Below are 19,547 nucleotides of genomic sequence, written 5' to 3' on the forward strand. Positions count from 1 at the left end.
AAATCAAGAGTAAATTTCTATAAACAAGCAGCAAACAGAAACTGTTCACAGCAGCACCACTAATAATAAATAATGGAAACAGCCCCAAATGCCTATCAACAGTAAAACAGATACTAGAAATTATAGCATATTAACATAATGGAATGTATTCAGCAATGAAAATCAATGAAATATAGCTACAAGCAATAACATGGGTAAATCACTGGAATATAATATTGGGAAAAAGAAGCCATGAAAGAAGATGTAATAAAATTCCTAGGATTAAGCCTAAAAACATGCAAAATGATTAAACACATATGATAAAACTACAAAATCCAGGATGGTGCTCTCTCAAAGGGTAAAGAAGTTAATAGGATCAGAGAGGGGCACATAAGGAATACCAGACGTAACAGTAATGTTCTTTATATCTTCTGTAAGCTTCATAAGCTTTCTTTTATAGCTACTCAATATTTAATTTAAAAACCTCAAAACAACTAACAGAATGAACAGTAGCTCTTAGTATGGTCTCTTCCATCTCATGTGCTCTAAATTTCTTTACAGCATAGGACGGAGTACTGCAGCTCACCATTCTATAACAATAGGTGAGAATTTTCTCCAAGCTCTCCTGAATGTTGGTTTTTGTTTTTGTTTTTGTTTTTTGTTACGTGGGCCTTTCACTGTTGTGGCCTCTCCCGTTGCGGAGCACAGGCTCCGGATGCGCAGGCTCAGCGGCCATGGCTCACGGGCCCAGCCGCTCTGTGGTATGTGGGATCCTCCTGGACCGGGGCATGAACCCGTGTCCCCTGCATCGGCAGGCGGACTCTCAACCACTGCGCCACCAGGGAAGCCCCTGAATGTTGATTTTTAAAAGAAATTTGGAATATATGCCAAATAGAACTTTCATAATGTTGATTATCTAGCCATACATTAAAACAACCATACCATTTGCTCTGTCATTTTAATAAGTATGTTTCAGTCTTAACCATATTCCAGCTACAAGTAAAAAAACTGGAAAGCTATTCAAGCTTTCAGTCATAATAATGTCAAAAACTGTCCTGTGGTTTTTGAATTTACCCAATCCAAATAGCACAGACAAAAACTTTTGCTTGAATTCACTTTAACTCTCTGGTTGTTTAATCTTTTCTATTATTGTTGCAATTTGTCACCCTTAACTACCATAATAACACGATTTTTAGACCTTCATACCAAAATAACTACTTGGTTCCTTGAAAATGGAGGGGGAAGGTGGGCAGGAATCCGTGGTTTCACTGAAACTATAGCGTGTGTTTGACAGGCCAAAAGAAATATTCAAGAGTAGTTCCATGGCAACATAGCTTTAGACAACAAGTGAACCAAAGACTATATATGTACTGGTGGTGATAAATGCTAAATGGCTGAGAGGAGTTCTGTTTTTTCTGGTCTCTGATGGAGACCTGTTCTTTCAGGTCCAACTCTTAGACTGTTTGAGAGCTTCAGGTAATTTAAGTAAATCCAAAACTATAAAAAATATGAATAAAACATATTTAGACCTATTTCAGCTTTACTGAGGTATAATTGACATAAGATTACAAGACGTTTAAAATGTACATTGTGGTGATTTGATGTATGTGTACATTGTGAAAGGATTCCACTCATCTCATTAATTAACATCCATCACCTCACGTATTTATCCTTTTTGGGGGGAGGTAAGAACATTTAAGTTCTACTCTTTGAGCAAATTTCAATTATACAATACAGTGTTATCACTACAGTCACCATGTTTTTCATTAGATCCTCAGACTGTATTCATTTTATAACTGAAACTTTGTACCCTATGACCAACCTCTCCTTATTTCCCCCACAGCCTGCTCTGGCAACCACTTTTCTGCTCTGTTTCTAGCCCTTGGCTTTTTTTTTTTTTTTTTTTTTTTTTTTTTTTAAGATTTCACATATAAGTGTTTCTATGCACTATTTGTCTTCCTCTGCCTGGCTTATTTTAGATTAATTACATTTAAAAATTATTCCAACCCATGTCCTCAAAAGCTGAATAATCTTCCTTTACAAACCAGAGTTTTTATTTAAATTGTAAAAAAAATACATATGGTTTGCATTTTTTTTCTTATTAGTCATCAATTTTATACACATCAGTGTATACATGTCAATCCCAATCGCCCAATTCATCACAGCACCACCATCACCCCCCCGGCGCTTACTCCCATTGGTGTCCATACGTTTGTTCTCTACATCTGTGTCTCAATTTCTGCCCTGAAAACTGGTTCATCTGTACCGTTTTTCTAGGTTCCACATATATGTGTTAATATATATTTGTTTTTCTCTTTCTGACTTACTTCACTCTGTATGACAGTCTCTAGATCCATCCACGTCTCAACAAATGACCCAATTTTGTTCCATTTAATGGCTGAGTAATATTCCATTGTATATATGTACCACATCTTCTTTATCCATTCGTCTGTCGATGGGCATTTAGGTTGCTTCCATGACCTGGCTATTGTAAATAGTGCTGCAGTGAACATTGGGGTGCATGTGTCTTTTTGAATTATGGTTTTCTCTGGGTATATGCCCAGTAGTGGGATTGCTGGATCATATGGTAATTCTATTTTTAGTTTTTTAAGGAACCTCCATACTGTTCTCCATAGTGGCTGTATCAATTTACATTCCCACCAACAGTGCAAGAGGGTTCCCCTTCCTCCACACCCTCTCCAGCATTTGTTGTTTGTAGGTTTTCTGATGATGCCCATGTTAACTGGTGTGAGGTGATACCTCATTGGAGTATTTATTTGCATTTCTCTAATAATTAGTGATGTTGAGCAGCTTTTCATGTGCTTCTTGGCCATCTGTATGTCTTCTTTGAAGAAATGTCTATTCAGGTCTTCTGCCCATTTTTGGATTGGGTTGCTTGTTTTTTTAATATTGAGCTGCATGAGCTGCTTGTAAATTTTGGAGACTAATCCTTTGTCAGTTGCTTCATTTGCAAATATTTTCTCCCATTCTGAGAGTTGTCTTTTATGTCTTGTTTATAGTTTCCTTTGCTGTGCGAAAGCTTTGATGTTTCATTAGGTCCCATTTGTTTATCTTTGTTTTTATTTCCATTACTCTAGGAGGTGAATCAAAAAAGATCTTGCTGTGATTTATGTCAAAGAGTGTTCTTCCTATGTTTTCCTCTAAGAGTTTTATAGTGTCTGGTCTTACATCTAGGTCTCTAATCCATTTTGAGTTTATTTTTGTGTGTGGTATTAGGGAGTGTTCTAATTTCATTCTTTTACATGTAGCTGTCCGTTTTCCTGGCACCACTTATTTAAGCAACTGTCTTTTCTCCATTATATATCCTTGCCTCCTTTGTCATACATTAGTTGACCATAGGTGTGTGGGTTTATCTCTGGACTTTCTATCTTGTTCCATTGATCTGTGTTTCTATTTTTGTGCCAGTACCATATTGTCTTGATTACTGTACCTTTGTAGTATAGTCTGAACTCAGAGAGTCTGATTCCTCCAGCTTTGTTTTTTTCCCTCAAGACTGCTTTGGCTATTTGGGGTCTTTTGTGTCTCCATACAAATTTTAAGATTTTTTGTTGTAGTTCTGTAAAAAATGCCATTGGTAATTTGATAGGGATCACATTGAATCTACAGATTGCTTTGGGTAGTATAGTCATTTTCACAATGTTGATTCTTCCAATCCAAGAACATGGTATATCTCTCCATTTGTTGGTATCATCTTTAATTTCTTTCATCATTGTCCTATAGTTTTCTGCATACAGGTCTTTTGTCTCCCTAGGTAGCTTTATTCCTAGGTATTTTATTGTTTTTGTTGCAATGGTGAATGGAATTGTTTCCTTAATTTCTCTGATCTTTCATTGTTAGCGTATAGGTATAGGAATGCAAGAGATTTCTGTGCATTAATTTTGTATCCTGCAACTTTACCAAATTCATTGATTAACTCTAGTAGTTTTCTGGTAGCATCTTTAGGATTCTTTATGTATAGTATCATGTCATCTGCAAACAATGACAGTTTTACTTCTTCTTTTCCAATTTGTATTCCTTTTCTTTCTTTTTCTTCTCTGATTGCTGTGGCTAGGACTTCCAAAACTATGTTGAATAACAGTGGCAAGAGTGGACATCCTTGTCTTGTTCCTGATCTTAGAGGAAATGCTTTCAGTTTTTCACAATTGATACGGATGTTTGCTGTGGGTTTGTCGTATATGGCCTTTATTATGTTGAGGTAGGTTCACTCTATGCCCACTTTCTGGAGAGTTTTTATCATAAATGGGTGTTGAATTTTGTCAAAAGCTTTTTCTGCATCTATTGAGATGATCATATGGTTTTTATTATTCAATTTGTTAATATGGTGTATCACATTGATTGAATTGCATATACTGAAGAATCCTTGCATCCCTGGGATAAATCCCACTTGATCATGGTGTATGATCCTTTTAATGTGCTGTTGGATTCTGTTTGCTAGTAATGAGTTGAGGATTTTTGCATCTATATTCATCAGTGATATTGGTTTGTAAGTTTCTTTTTTTGTAGTATCTTTGTCTGGTTTGGGTATCAGGGTGATGGTGGCCTCACAGAATGAGTTTGGGAGTGTTCCTTCCTCTGCAATATTTTGTAAGACTTTGAGAAGGATTGGGGTTAGCTCTTGTCTAATTGTTGGATAGAATTCACCTGTGAAGCCATCTGGTCCTGGACTTTTGTTTGTTGGAAGATCTTTAATCACAGTTTCAATTTCATTACTTGAGATTGGTCTGTTCATATTTTGTTTCTTCTTGGTTCAGTCTTGGAAGGTCATACCTTTCTTAAAATTTGTCCATTTCTTCCAGGTTGTCCATTTTATTAGCATAGAGTTGCTTGTAGTAGTCTCTTAGGATGCTTTGTATTTCTGTGGTGTCTGTTGTAACTTCTCCTTTTTCATTTCTAATTTTATTGAGTCCTCTCCCTCTTTGTCTTGATGAGTCTGGCTAATGGTTTATCAATTTTGTTTATCTTCTCAAAGAACCACCTTTTAGTTTTATTGATCTTTGCTTTTGTTTTCTTTGTTTCTATTTCATTTATTTCTGCTCTGATCTTGATGATTTCTTTCCTTCTGCTAACTTTGGGTTTTGTTTGTTCTTCTTTCTCTAGTTCCTTTAATTGTAAGGTTGGATTGTTTGAGATTTTTCTTGTTTCTTGAGGTAGGCTTGTATAGCTATAAACTTCCCTCTTAGAACTGCTTTTGCTGCAGCCCACAGGTTTTGGATCATCGTGTTTTCATTGTCATTGTCTCTAGGTATCTTTTGATTTCCTCTTTGATTTCTTCAGTGATCTCTTGGTTATTTAGTAATGTATTGTTTAGCCTCCATGTGTTGGTGTTTTTTACATTTTCTTCCCTGTAGTTCATTTCTGATCTCATAGCCTGGTGGTCAGAAAAGATGCTGGATATGATTTCAATTTTTTAAAATTTACTGAGGCTTGATTTGTGACCCAAGATGTGATCTATGCTGGAGAATGTTCTGTGCACACTTGAGAAGGAAGTGTTATCTGCTGTTTGGGGATGGAATGTCCTATAAATATCAATTAAATCTATCTGGTCTATTGTGTCATTTAAAGCTTATGTTTCCTTATTTATTTTCATTTTAGCTGATCTGTCCATTGGTGTAAATGAGATTTTAAAGCCCCCACTGTTACTGTGTTACTGTCAATTTCCTCTTTTATAGCTGTTAGCAGTTGCCTTATGCATTGAGGTATCCTATGTTGGGTGCATATATAATTACTATATCTTCCTCCTGGATTGATCCCTTGATCATTATGTAGTGTCCTTCCTTGTCTCTCGTAACATTCTTTATTTTAAGGTCTATTTTATCTGATATGAGTATTGCTACTCCAGCTTTCTTTTAATTTCCATTTGCATGGGATATCTTTTTCCATCCCCTCACTTTCAGTCTATATGTGTCCCTAGGTCTAAAGTGGGTCTCTTGCAGACAGCATATAGATGGGTCTTGTTTTTGTATCCATTCAGCAAGCCTGTGTCTTTTGGTTGGAGCATTTAATCCATTCACGTTTAAGGTAATTATTGATATACATGTTCCTATGACCATTGTCTTAATTGTTTTGGGTTTGTTTTTGTAGGTCCTTTTCTTCTCTTGTGTTTCCCACTTAGAGAAGTTCCTTTAGCATTTGTTGTAGAGCTGGTTTGGTGTGGTGAATTCTCTTAGCTTTTGCTTGTTTGTAAAGCTTTTGATTTCTCCATCAAATCTGAATGAGATCCTTGCTGGGTAGAGTAACCTTGGTTGTAGTTTCTTCCCTTTCATCACTTTAAGTCCATCATGCCACTCCCTTCTGGCTTGTAGAGTTTCTGCTGAGAAATCAGCTGTTATCCTTATGGGAGTTCCCTTCTATGTTATCATTTTTCCCTTGCTGCTTTCAATAATTTTTGTCTTTAATTTTTGCCAATTTGATTACTATGTGTCTCGGCATGTTTCTCTTTGGGTTTATCCTGTTTGGGACTCTCTGCACTTCCTGGACTTGGGTGGCTACTTCCTTTCCCATGTTACGGAAGTTTTTGACTATAATCTCTTCAAATATTTTCTCTGGTCCTTTCTCTCTTCTCCTTCTGGGACCCCTATAAATGCAAATGTTGTTGTGTTTAATGTTGTCCCAGAGGTCTCTTAGGCTGTCTTCATTTCTTTTCATCCTTTTTTCTTTATTCTGTTCTGCAGCAGTGAATTCCACCATTCTGTCTTCCAGGTCACTTATCCATTCTTCTGCCTCAGTTATTCTGCTATTGATTCCTTCTAGTGTATTTTTCATTTCAATTATTGTATTGTTCTTATATGTTTGTTCTTTAATTCTTCTAGGTCTTTGTTAAGCATTTCTTGCATCTTCTTGATCTTTGCCTCCATTGTTTTTCTGAGGTCTTGGATCATCTTCAGTATCATTAGTCTGTATTTTTTTTCTGGAAGGTTGCCTATCTCCACTTTATTTAGTTGTTTTTCTGGGGTTTTATCTTTTTCCTTTATCTAGTACATAGCCCTCTGCCTTTTCATCTTGTCTATCTTTCTGTGAATGTGGTTTTTGTTCCACAGGATGCAGGATTGTAGTTCTTCTTGCTTCTGCTGTCTGCCTTCTGGTGGATGAGGCTATCTAAGAGGCTTGTGCAAGTTTCCTGATGGGGGAGGGACTGGTGGTGGGTAGAGCTGACTGTTACTCTGTTGGGCAGAGCTCAGTAAAACTTTAATCCTCTTGAATGCTGATGGGTGGGGCTGGATTCCCTCCCTGTTGGTTGTTTGGCCTGAGGCAACCCAACACTGGAGACTACCTGGGCTCTTTGGTGGGGCTAATGGCAGACTCTGGGGGGGCTCACGCCAAGTAGTACTTCCCAGAACTTCTGCTGACAGTGTCCTTGTCCCACGGTGAGCCACAGCCACCCCCGCCTCTGCAGGAGACCCTCCAACACTAGCACGTAGGTCTGGTTCAGTCTCCCCTGGGGTCACTGCTCCTTCCCCTGGGTCCTGATGTGCACACTACTTTGTGTGTGCCCTCCAAGAGTGGAGTCTCTGTTTCCTCCAGTCCTGTTGAAGTCCTGCAATCAAATCCCGCTAGCCTTCTAAGTCTGATTCTCTAGGAATTCCTCCTCCTGTTGCCGAACCCCCAGGTTGGGAAGCCTGACGTGGGGCTCAGAACCTTCACTCCAGTGAGTGGACTTATATGGTATAAGTGTTCTCCAGTTTGTGAGTCACCCACCCAGCAGTTACGGGTTTGATTTTACTGTGATTGCACCCCTTGTACTGTCTCATTGTGGCTTCTCCTTTGTCTTGGATTTGGGATATCTTTTTTGGTGAGTTCCAGTGTCTTCCTGTCAATGATTGTCCAGCAGCTAGTTGTGATTCTGGTGTTCTCACAAGAGGGAATGAGAGCAAGTCCTTCTACTCCTCCATCTTGGTTCAGGCTATATCCCTCACGTGTTTTTTAGGTTTTTTTTTTTTTTTCTTGTAGTTGATTTCTAACCTCATACGTTGTGGTTGGAAAAGATGCTTGATATGATTTCAGTTTTCTCAAATTTACCAAGACTCGCTTTGTGGCCCAGCATGTGATCAATCCTGGAGAATGTTCCTTGTGCACTTGAGAGGAATGTGTATTTTGCTGCTTTTGGGTGGAATGCTCTATAAACATCAATTAAGTCCATCTGGTCTAATGTGTCATTTAAGGCCTGTGTTTCCTTATTGATTTTCTGTCTGGATGATCTGTCCATTGATGAAAGTGGGGTGTTAAAGTCCCCTACTATTACTGTGTTACTGTCAGTTTCTCCTTCTATGGCTTTTAGTATTTGCCTTATATATTGAGGTGCTCCTATGTTGGGTGCATATATATTTACAATTGTCATATCTTCTTCTTGGATTGCTCCCTTGATCATTATGTAGTGTCCTTCTTTGTCTCTTGTAATAGTCTTTATTTTAAAGTCTGTTTTGTCTGATATGACTATTGCTATTCCAGCTTTCTTTTGATTTCTATTTGCATGGAATGCCTTTTTACATCCCCTCACTTTCAGTCTAAATGTCCCTAGATCTGAAGTGCTCTTGTAGACAGCATATGTACAGGTCTTGTTTTTGTATCCATTCAGCCAGTCTATGTCTTTTGGTTGGAGCATTTAATCTGTTTATGTTTAAGGTAATTATTGATATGTATGTTCTTATTGCCATTTTGTTAATTGTTTTGGATTTGTTTTTGTAGGTCTTTTTTCTTCCCTTCCTCTTTTGTTCTCTTGTGATTTGATGACTAATTTTAGCCTTGTGTTTGAATGCCTTTTCCTTTTTTGTGTCTGTTGTAGATTTTCGGTTTGTGGTTACCATGAGGTTTTGCTTTAGCAGTCTATATATAAACAAGATTGTTTTAAGTTGCCATCTTTTAATTTCAAATGCATTTCCTGTATCCTGCATTTTTGCTCTCTTCTCACAATTGCTGGGTTTGATATCATATTTGTGTGCCTACGATTTCCTACCTTTACTGTATGTTTGCCTTTACCAGTGAGTTTATCCATTCGTAATTTTCTTGTTTCTAGTTGTGGCCTTTTCTTTTGCCCATAGAGAAGTTCCTTTAGTATTTGTTGCAAAGCTGGTCTGTTGATGCTGAATTCTCTTAGCTTTTGCTTGTCTATAAAGCTTTTGATTTCTCTGTTGAATCTGAATGAGAGCCTTGCTGGATATTCTTGGTTGTAGGTTATTCCCTTTCATCACATTAAATATATCATGCCACTCCCTTCTGGCCTGCAGAGTTTCTGCTGAGAAATCAGCTGCTAACCTTATGGGAATTCCCTTGTATGTTATTTGTTGCTTTTCCCTTGTTGCTTTTAATATTTTTTGTCTTTTAATTTTTTGTCTATTTGATTACTATGTGTCTTTGTGTGTTCATCATTGGGTTTGTCCTGCCTGGGACTCTCTGTGCTTCCTGGACTTGGGTGACTGTTGCCTTTCCCATGTTAAGGAAGTTTTCAGCTGTTATCTCTTCAGATATTTTCTCAGGTCCTTTATCTCTCTCTTCTCCTTCTAGGACCCCTATAATGAGAATGTTCATGCATTTAATGTTGTCCCAGAGGTCTCTTAGACTGGCCTCATTTCTTTTCTTTCTTTTTTCTTTGTCCCACTGCAGTGAATTCCACCATTCTCTCTTCCAGATCACTCATCCATTCTTCTGCCTGTTACTCTGCTATTGATTCCTTCTAGTGTACTTTTCATTACAGTTATTGTATTGTTCAGCTCTGTTTGTTCTTTAGTTCTTCTAGGTCTTTGTTAAACATTTCTTGTATCTTCTCGATCTGTGCCTCTATTCTTTTTCTGAGATCTCAGATCATCTTTACTATCATTACTCTGAATTATTTTTCAGGTAGATTGCCTATCTCCCCTTCACTTAGTTGTTGTTCTGGGGTTTTATATTGTTCCTTCATCTGGGACATATTTCTCTGCCAACTCAATTTGCCTAACTTTCTGTGATTGCAGTTTCCATTCCGTGGGTTGCAGGATTGTAGTTCTTCTTACTTCTGCTGTCACCCCCTCCTGGTGGATGAGACTGTTTAAAAGGCTTGTGCAGGCTTCCTTGTGGGAGGGACTGGTTCCTGCCCATGGGTGGGTGGAGCTGAGTCTTGTCCCTCTGGTGGGCAAGGCCGTGTCAGGGGGTGTGTTCATCAGGCAGCTGTGTGCTCAGGAAGACATTAAGCAGCCTGTCTGCTGATGGGTGGGGCTGTGTTCCTACCCTGTTGGTTATCTGGCCTGAGGCGTCCCAGCACTGGAGCCCACAGGCTGTTGGGTGGGGCCAGGACTTGATGAGAAAATGGCAGCCTCCAAGAGGGCTCATGCCAGTGAGTACTCCCCAGAACTACCACACTACCACCACCAGTGTCCTTGTCCCTGCAGTGAACCACAGCTGCCCCCACCCCCTGCTTCTGCAGGAGATCCTCCAATACTATCAGGTAAGTATGGCCCAGTCTATTATGAGGTCACTGCTTTTTCCCCCTGGGTCCTGGTGCATACAAGACTCTGTGTGCACCCTCCAAGGATGGAGTTTCTGTTTCCCCAACTCCTGTGGAATCCCTGTGACCAAAACCCACTGGCCTTCAAAGCCAGATTATCTGGGGGCTCCTCCTCCCATTGCCAGACTCCCAGGCTGGGGAGCCTGACACAGGGCTCAGAACTTTCACTCCTGTGGGAGAACTTCTGTTTCCAGTTTTTGGGTCACCCACCTGGCAGGTATGGGATTTGATTTTATTGAGATTGCACCCCCTCATACTATCCTGTTGTGGCTTCTTCTTTGTCTTTGGATGTAGGGTATCTTTTTTGGGTAGGTTTCAGCCTTTTTTGGTCAATGGTTGTACAGCAGTTAGTTGTGATTTTGGTGTTTCCATAAGAAGTGGTGAGCTCACCTTCTATTCTGCCATCTTGTCTCCTCTCAAGTAACAGTGAATTTAAATGTACAGTTCTGGAGGTTAGAAGTTCAAAACCAGTCTCACTGGCCTAAAGTCCAGGTGTTGGCAGGGCTGGTTCCTTCTGGAGGCTCTCAAAACATCTAGCTTTGAAAATGATGGGGCTCACATCCATGAGACCCACAAGGCTATAGCAAACTCAGAAACAGTTCTTAAAGACTTACCTGGCTACCCCCCAGGACCCAGCACTAAGGCAGCTGACTGAAAAGTGCCCAGTCTTTCTGTGAAAGAGGCATATCTGCTTGTCTGAAGGTTTCAGTCTGAGGGGCAGTCATCTAATTTAACATACATCTAGAAGCCAACTGAAATACTCTCCAAAGATGTATGCTTGTGGCTGCCATCTTTGCCCTGTCCCTCCACCTCCCTCCAGGATCCTGGTATCTCCTGGAGAAGAGTTTGTGCACTTGTCTGGTGCACTGTTTTTTGCAGTTGCCACCCAGGGGCTACCCCTTGATTTCCTGGTTCTGTTGGCCAGCAGGTCTTGTGTTCATAAATCCCACAGAACTGTAACAAACAGAGAAGGAGTTCTTAGCCAGCTACACTTGGCACAGTGGAGAGGCAGCAGACTGAAAACCCAGTCTTTCTGTGAAAGAGGACTATTAGTTTATCTTCATAGTTGTGGCCTGAGGAGCAGGATTCTAATTAAATACACATCTAGCAGCTGACTACAATCATTCATCAGAGGCCACTGGGCACCATCTTCACTCTCAACCTATGCCCTACCCCAGATCACCCGTGTCTCCAAGAAAAGGAGCCTGTGTACCCATCTGGCCCCTTGGCTTTTTTGGCTACCGCCCAGAGAACACATCCCTTGACAGCCTGGCTCTGTTGGCCAACAGGGCTTGTGTTCATGAGTTCAAAGAGATGAACAAAGCAAACAAAGAAATGGTTCTTAACTGGCTGTCAGTCACCCCAGGACTCAGTGCAGACGGAGTAGACAGAAACACCCATCTCCCAGTCTTCCCCCGAAAGAGGTACATTTGTATACTTTTGAAGCTGTGGGTTTGGGTCCTGATCTGCCTGAAACTTTGTGCTAACTGAGATACTCCCCTTTGGGACACTGACAGGTCTTGGCACACCCTCAACTACTGGAGCCATTAAGACTAAAGTAAGCTGCTTGGATAATCATAAAAGTTTGAGAGAAAACCCAGAGCTGGGGCAGGGTTGAACAGTAAGTTCACCTCTTACACAAAGCCACTCCTTCAAGACTGGAAGAGATGGCTGTTTTATATAATGCATAGAAACCAACACAGAGAGTCAGCACAGAGAATATGTTCCAAATGAAAGAACAAGATAAAACCCCAGAAAAGAGCTTAATGAAATAGAGGTAGGTGATTTACCTGATAGAGAGTTCAAAATAACGGTCATAAAGATACTCACTGAGCTCAGTAGAACTATGCATGAACAAAATGAGAATTTCAACAAAGAGAAAGAAAATATAAGAAAGTACCAAATAAAAGTCATAGAGCTGAAAAATACAGTAGAGGAGTTCAACAGCAGACTAGATGAGGCAGAAGAAAGGATAAGTGAACCCAAAGACAGGACAATGGAATTCATCCAATCAGAGCAGCAAAAAGAAAAAGAATGAAAAAGAGTGAAGATGGCTTAAAGAACTTATGGGACAACATCAAGCAGACAAACATTTGCATTATAGGGGTTCCAGAAGGAGGAGAGAGAGAAAAAGGGATATAAAACTTATTTGAAGGAAAAATGGCTGAAAAGTTCCCTAACCTGGGGAAGGAAGCAGACATCCAGATCCAGGAAGCCTGGAGAGTTCCAAATAAGATGAACCAAAAGAGACCCACATCAAGACACATTGTAATTAAAGTATCAAGAGTTAAAGACAAGTAGAGATATCACCTTACCCCTGTTAGAAAGGCTATTGTCAAAAAAGACAAGAAGCAACAAGTGTTGGCAAGGATGTGGAGAAAAGGGAACCCTTGTGCACTGTTGATGGGAATGTAAATTGGTGCAGCACTATGGAAAACAGTATGGAGATTCTAAGAAAAATTAAAAATAGAACTACCATATGATCCAGTAATTCTACTTCTGGGTATTTATCCAAAAGAAATGAGAAAACTAACTTGAAAAGATATCTGCAACTGCCATGTTCACTGCAGCATTATTTATAATAGCTGAGACACAGAAGCAACTTAATTGGATGGATGAATAAAGAAAATGTGGTATATTTATACAATGGAATACTATTCTGCCATAAGAAGAAATCTTGACATCTGTGACAATATGGACAGACACTGAGGGCATTACACTAAGTGAAATATCAATAAATCAGAGAAAGACAAATAGCTTATGATGTCACTTATATGTGGAATCTTTAAAAAAAAAAAAAAAAAAAAACTCATGATACAGAGAACAGATTGGTAGTTGCCAGAGGCAGGGGGTGGGGAAAAATAGGTGAAGGTGGTCAAAAAGTACAAACTTCCAGTTATAAAATAAGTAAGTCCTGAGGATGTAATGTACAGCATTGTAAATATAGTTAAATACTGTACTGTATATTTGAAATTAGCTAAGAGTAAATCTTAAAAGTTTTCATCACAAGAAAAAAAATGTGTATGTTAACTGGGCATATTGTGGTGACTGTTTCACAATACATATATTAAATCATGTTGTACACCTGAAACTAATATGATGTTATATTTTTATTATATCATTTTTTTTAAAGTTTACCATTCCTTCTGAAACACTCAATTAACTCAAAACAGCTAATAAATATTGGGCATATTTTTCTTAAATAATTACAAGAATTTTTTTCATATGCCATAAAATGTGGTATTAACATTTAATTCTCTTTCTGTCTTGCAGGTGTAAAGGGTCAAATTTTTGATCAGAATGGGACTCCATTACCCAATGTAACTGTAGAAGTCCAAGACAGAAAACATGTCTGCCCCTATAGAACCAACAAATTTGGAGAGTATTACCTCCTTCTCTTGCCTGGGTTCTATGTAATAGAGGTAAGTATACAATGCTAACTATTGTTATTAAAATATTATAGAACTCATAATACTTACCTAGAAAGAATCTAAAATAAGTTTGGAAAGTCCAAAAGTAGATACATCAGGACAGAATAAAAGGCCAACTTGCATTTAGCAGGGAGTGGGTGAGGTGGCAATAATAGGAACAAACTCAGAAAATCATGTTTCTTCCCCAACTGGCAATTTTTTAAATAGAAGCCAAATCCCATTTCGGGTGGTATCTTTTATGATAAAAAAATGGAACAAAGCTTATTAATAATAAGAATAAATAAACAATGTGGGGTGGTGGGATGAATTGGGAGATTGGGATTAACATACATACACTACTATGTATAACATAGATAACTAATGGAAACCTACTGTATAGCACAGGGAACTCTACTCAGTGCTCTGTGGTGTCCTAAATGGGAAGGAAATCCAAAAAGGAGGGGATATATACATACATAGAGCTAATTCATTTTGCTGTACAGCAGAAACTAAGACAACATTGTAAAGCAACTATACTCCAATAAAAATTTAAAAACAAAAACAATGTAGCCACAGTTTTTCCAAGCTTCATGGAATACCAGTTTAACATCTGTTCCATGAACCATAACTTCTACTATTAAAAAACTGATTGTGACACAAGTTCCTTAGAATTCACTACAAATAAAATTTGATCCACAAAGTTTACCACTATATTAAGTGATACATATTTTGCAGCCCGCTCATAAGCAAACGACGGTGAGTTTTCCAATCAATGCAAGTAAAATTCCAGATTTTAATTTTATTTAGATGCATGTTTCTAAGGCTTTTCTTCTTCTAAGGATGCATGGACTAGTTTGAGGCTGAGTGGGTTTATGTGAATGAACTAAATGAATAAGTATCTGATTTATTTGGCCAGATTATGACTCTTCCTCTTTGATGTGACTTTATCTAAGAATGTTAAGCTTCATCTAGTTTGCTTAGTGGGTCTAATGCCAGCCATAGTAGTCATTCCATATAGAGCTACTCCTGAGAGAAGGTAGTCATCTATTCTGTAGTAAAAACTGGCTTTGTAGTTGTTTCATCTTTAGGACATAATAAAGGGCATGGTTTTCAATTCATAAAACTCTGTAGGATTAAAAACCCCTACTCCATAGCTTATCGCCAAAGTACCCAGCACTTTGAGTGAGGGGCTCATGCTTTTCTTGAGTATCTTTCCTCCTACTGAGGACATGAATAGAGCTGGAAAGACTGCAACTCACTGTGAATCTGCCTAAAAAGACCCTGTATTTTCCTGTTATTTACTGTGACATTTTCATTCTGTGAAAAAAAGGGTTTTCCTTGTAGTGAATCTATCAATAAACTGTTTTTATGCAATCCCACAAATAAGCCACATCTTGGATATATGTATAACAGATTCACTTTGCTATACACCTGAAACTAACAATTTGTAAATAAACTATACTCCAATAAAAAATTTAAAAAATAAGCCACATATTTATAGAATAAAGTTATGAATTGTTCATTTCCAATTAGACTAACTCACCACAAGTTGGCTTTAGTTACTAGCTCTAGGACAAAAGCGGAAGGTAAGAAAGACTCTGGAAGCTGAAATGAATGGCTAAAAATACATGCCAATTAGTGGTTATGTAAATGTTATTCCCTGTTCTTTTCCCTCTCTACCATATATAATAAAAGCATTTCTCAGTAGCAATAGTCTATAGTTAGTTTAGCATTTGTCATTATTTTCCTGACCATTTCCTCCACCAAAAAGATAAATCTAGATGAAGATTCAGACTCATGGACAAAACCAATGTAAAATCAAAGCTTTTTAAAGAAGCAATAACATATATACACTTAGATCAGCTGCAAGAAAAATGGAATAAATTGAGAAAAAAATTCCATTTATAAATAATCTTGACACAGAATCAGGATATTAAGTACAGACTTGAGACAAAGAGAAACAGTCAACTCTTTACCTTTGCGCTCCATGAAAACGATGGGGACAGAAATCAGTCTATTGCTTCTGACTTACATCTTCAGATAAAGGAACTGTCTTTATTTCACTTTGTAATTCTCAGCAACAGCATTAACAACTGTGGTCCATATCAGTAGGCACTTGGTAACTCATTCACCGAGCAGGACTGAAGCTGTTTCTAGCCCAGGGAGACCTGGCAGGTTGTTACATGTTTCATAAAGGCTGCATTTTAGTGGTGGATATCAGTGTTTTTCACTGTTGGCACCACAAAACATCTGAAATCACTCAGATAACTTTCTTGTTTCCTCTCAGGTTACAGTCCCTGGACACAATCCACATCTCACAAAGGTGACTATTCCCCCAAAATCCCAGAACTTCAGTGCTCTTAAAAAGGATATTTTACTTCCATTCAGAGGGCAATTGGATCATATCCCAGAATCAGGTCCTTTATGTCCTATAATTCCTCTTTACAGAGATTTGAAAGGCCACTCAGCTGCAACAAAGCCCACTCTGTTCTTATTTTTAGTGACTCTTTTTCACATATTGTTCAAATAAAGCAAAATGTGAAACTCAACCCCCATCACCACCTGGAATCAGGGCTTACTCACGCCAGGTTACTGCAACTCTAACTCCCTCTGTGGGACCTTGACTGGATAAACTCCACGGTCCTTCCCTAAGAAGAGAAATGTTTGTTTCCAAATCCTGCAACAAGCAACATATGGTGATAATGAAAGGAATGATTTTGTCTTAATGATGGAAGACACCTACCCATCAAGTACTGCTCACTTACACTTAATCTTGAAGTAGTCTTAGAAATTTGTAAGAAGTTAAACTTGAGAAGCATGACAGAAGTTCCTGCAAGAAAAAAAAGGAGGTAATTTTGTATACAGAGAGCGATTTGAATATAAGCAATGAAGATGAACATTTATTGATCACCTACTATATACAAGACCTTGCCATGTGTACTGTATGTGAAGAGATAGTGCCATATATAATTTTCAGTGCAGGGAAAAATGATTGATAGGAGTGGGAATATTAAGTTTTACCAACGTTCTAAGGAAATATGAGAGAAAACAGGCAACCACGTCTCAGTGGCCCAAGAAAATATGGACCTGACGGGATGACAAATTTGTCTGCAGAGCCCCAAAATACTAGGTCAATTAAAGTAAGGGTCCCTGCCTTTCTGCAACCAGATGCCACAGTCTTCTGTTATGCTGATGACCCCCAAATGCCTGAGCTTCAGACTCAGGTCTGACTGCTCACTGGACACATCTACCTGGATGTGACCCATAGATACCTCAAACTCATCATGTTGAAAAATTGAACATACTTCTCTCCCCAGAGCTGCTCTTCCTCCTGCATTCTCTGTCTCAGTTACTGATAGCACCAAACTAGAAACCTGGGAGTCACCCTGGATACCACCTCCTCCTCCTCCATCCATCTATTCAGTCAGTCACTAAAGATTGATGTTATTTGTATGTGTTGACTGATTCTACCCTCTCTTCATGGCTACTAACACCACCAGGTTTAGGCCATCATAGCTCACCTGTACCACGGCAACAGCTCTACTGGTCTCTTGCTTCCAGCTTTCTCCTCTTCAAATCCAACCTCCACACAGCACTGGGGAAAGGGGTCTATTTAAAACAAAAATCAGCAATCAACTGCTTGTAGTTCCTACACACATAACACGCTCTGTGTCCCCTGTGTCTGCAATGCCATTCTGACCCACTACATTTTCTTTCCCACTCCTCCTTTAAAACCCAGTTCAGGTTGTTTAATGGGTACAGAGTTTCTGTTTGTCATAATGAGAAAGTTCTGGAAATAGTGATGATGGTTGTACAACATTGTGAAGTATTTAATGCCACTGAATTGTATACTCAAAACTGGTTAAAATTGTAAATTTTATGTTAAGTATATTATACCACAATAAAAAAAGAGGATAGTGACTATTAAATATTAAAATAATGCTTCATTAGGTGCTTTGTAATAATGTACTCTACAAAGTGAAGGCTCCAAGGCATACATGCTGTGTAAATTACATATCTTACTGAGGTGAAACTCCAACAGAAACAAAGACTAGTCTGTTAAAGAGTAAACAAGTAAAATATAAAGATCAATGATGATTCCCTTAAAAAAAAAAAAACAGGTATCAACTCCTCTGGGAAACCTTTGCAGACCATTGTCCCTTTCCACTCAGTTTCACCCCCTCCCAGTCAATCTGGGGGCCCTGCCTCTTTGCTCCGCAAATTAAACAGGTTACCTCTGTTGTGGGATTTATAACACTGCATTATGCTCTTCTATTTCCATGAGTGATTTTCTCTGGCAGAGTGTGAGGTCTCTGAGACCAGGGTCTATTTAATTTGTTTGAAAAACTTATTCTAAACCCTATTACATGGTGAGACCTGAATGAATGAATGAATCAAGTGCTCCAGCAAACTGCTGCTCTTAAAACATTATATGCAAGAATATGGGGAGGTGGGGATATCAAACAGCAGACCAGCAACTCTGGGGAGCAGGTTTCTGAGTGCTGTGTATCGCTCATGAAAGTGAGTTGCCTTGGCTCTTATTTTAAATTGAAAGTCCTATAGGGTCTGGAAACAGAAACTATACTGGGCTTGGTACCTGCTTGAGACCCACAAGTGAAAGGGAGATACATGGGCATTTAGGAGCTATTCCTATGCCAGTTTATTCTACATGCACAAAATCATACATGTTAATATCAGCAATATTTGTAGACCTCTTTTAAATCTGGTAATAACCTAAATATCTTGATCATTTTTATTTAAATAAGTGGTAATTTATTATATACTTGAAAGTATTTATTAATATATTGCAGAAAATGATTTTGGTAATATTACAGATAAAAGTATACAAAACTCAACTTGATTTACTATCAAGTCCTAAACAATTTTCAGTCAGGCATTCTGAGTTCTAAGTTTTCCTTTTCTAAGATAGCAATTCTGAAGGGACATGAACCAAAATCTGATTTGGTTCATGAGCCTTAATGTAAATTTCTGAAGGAAATAATGCTTTTAAAATCAGAAATTTTATCAGAATCAAACTTAAAACCATTTAGAGACAAGCAAAACAATTTAGAAAATTTCCAAACCAACTATAAACCAAACCTGAATTTAGTTCATAGCAGGTTTGGGGTACATTTTGCAGCGACAGCTCTGTGTTTGAAAGTGAAGTTTGCTGCAAGGATTTAGTATGGTAGAATCCCAGCTACATCCTCCACTCATCAAGTGGCATGTTCAAGAGAAAAAACGACCATGGAATTCTGACTACAGTGAGCCCAGATCCCCAACACCTTTCCTACTGTTCTCCACCCTCTTAGGCTGTTGATTATGCTCCCCGGGTTCTAAGTTCAGGTGTAATTCCTTTTATAGAGAAACCAACATAGTAAAAGATTTTCAAGATAGGCGAAAAGAAGATAGCATGTATAACAGAATGATAATTAGGAGGCAGGAGCCCTGTGATTCAACCCACCACAGTTCAGTTTCCTTACCTGTAAAATGAAGGTCTCTGCTTGACTGTGATTCTATGATTATCAGTAGCAGTGGTGTAAGATGCCACAGTCTGGTGCCAGTTTTGGGTACCTGCCCAGGTGGAGGAAGGATAATTAACACTCAAGAGGCATAAATATTTTGAAGGCAGTATAACTTATTAGAGACCAATAAGCAGAATT

The 19,547-nt window shown here is 38.6% G+C and overlaps 1 protein-coding gene across 1 annotated transcript in view; it reads left to right on the forward strand.

The window, feature by feature from the left end:
* Nucleotides 1–18,645, forward strand: part of CPM (carboxypeptidase M) — a 90,029-nt gene extending 71,384 nt beyond the window's left edge. The window contains exons 8-9 of the mRNA XM_060112352.1: nucleotides 13,748–13,896; nucleotides 16,172–18,645. Of these exons, the coding sequence (XP_059968335.1) occupies nucleotides 13,748–13,896; nucleotides 16,172–16,414 (392 nt within the window). The 3' untranslated portion in view covers nucleotides 16,415–18,645. The remainder of the gene's footprint in view (nucleotides 1–13,747; nucleotides 13,897–16,171) is intronic.
* The last annotated feature ends 902 nt before the right edge of the window (nucleotides 18,646–19,547 follow it).

The sequence above is a fragment of the Mesoplodon densirostris genome, chromosome 11 (assembly GCF_025265405.1).
Source record: "Mesoplodon densirostris isolate mMesDen1 chromosome 11, mMesDen1 primary haplotype, whole genome shotgun sequence".
Lineage (NCBI taxonomy): Eukaryota > Metazoa > Chordata > Mammalia > Artiodactyla > Ziphiidae > Mesoplodon > Mesoplodon densirostris.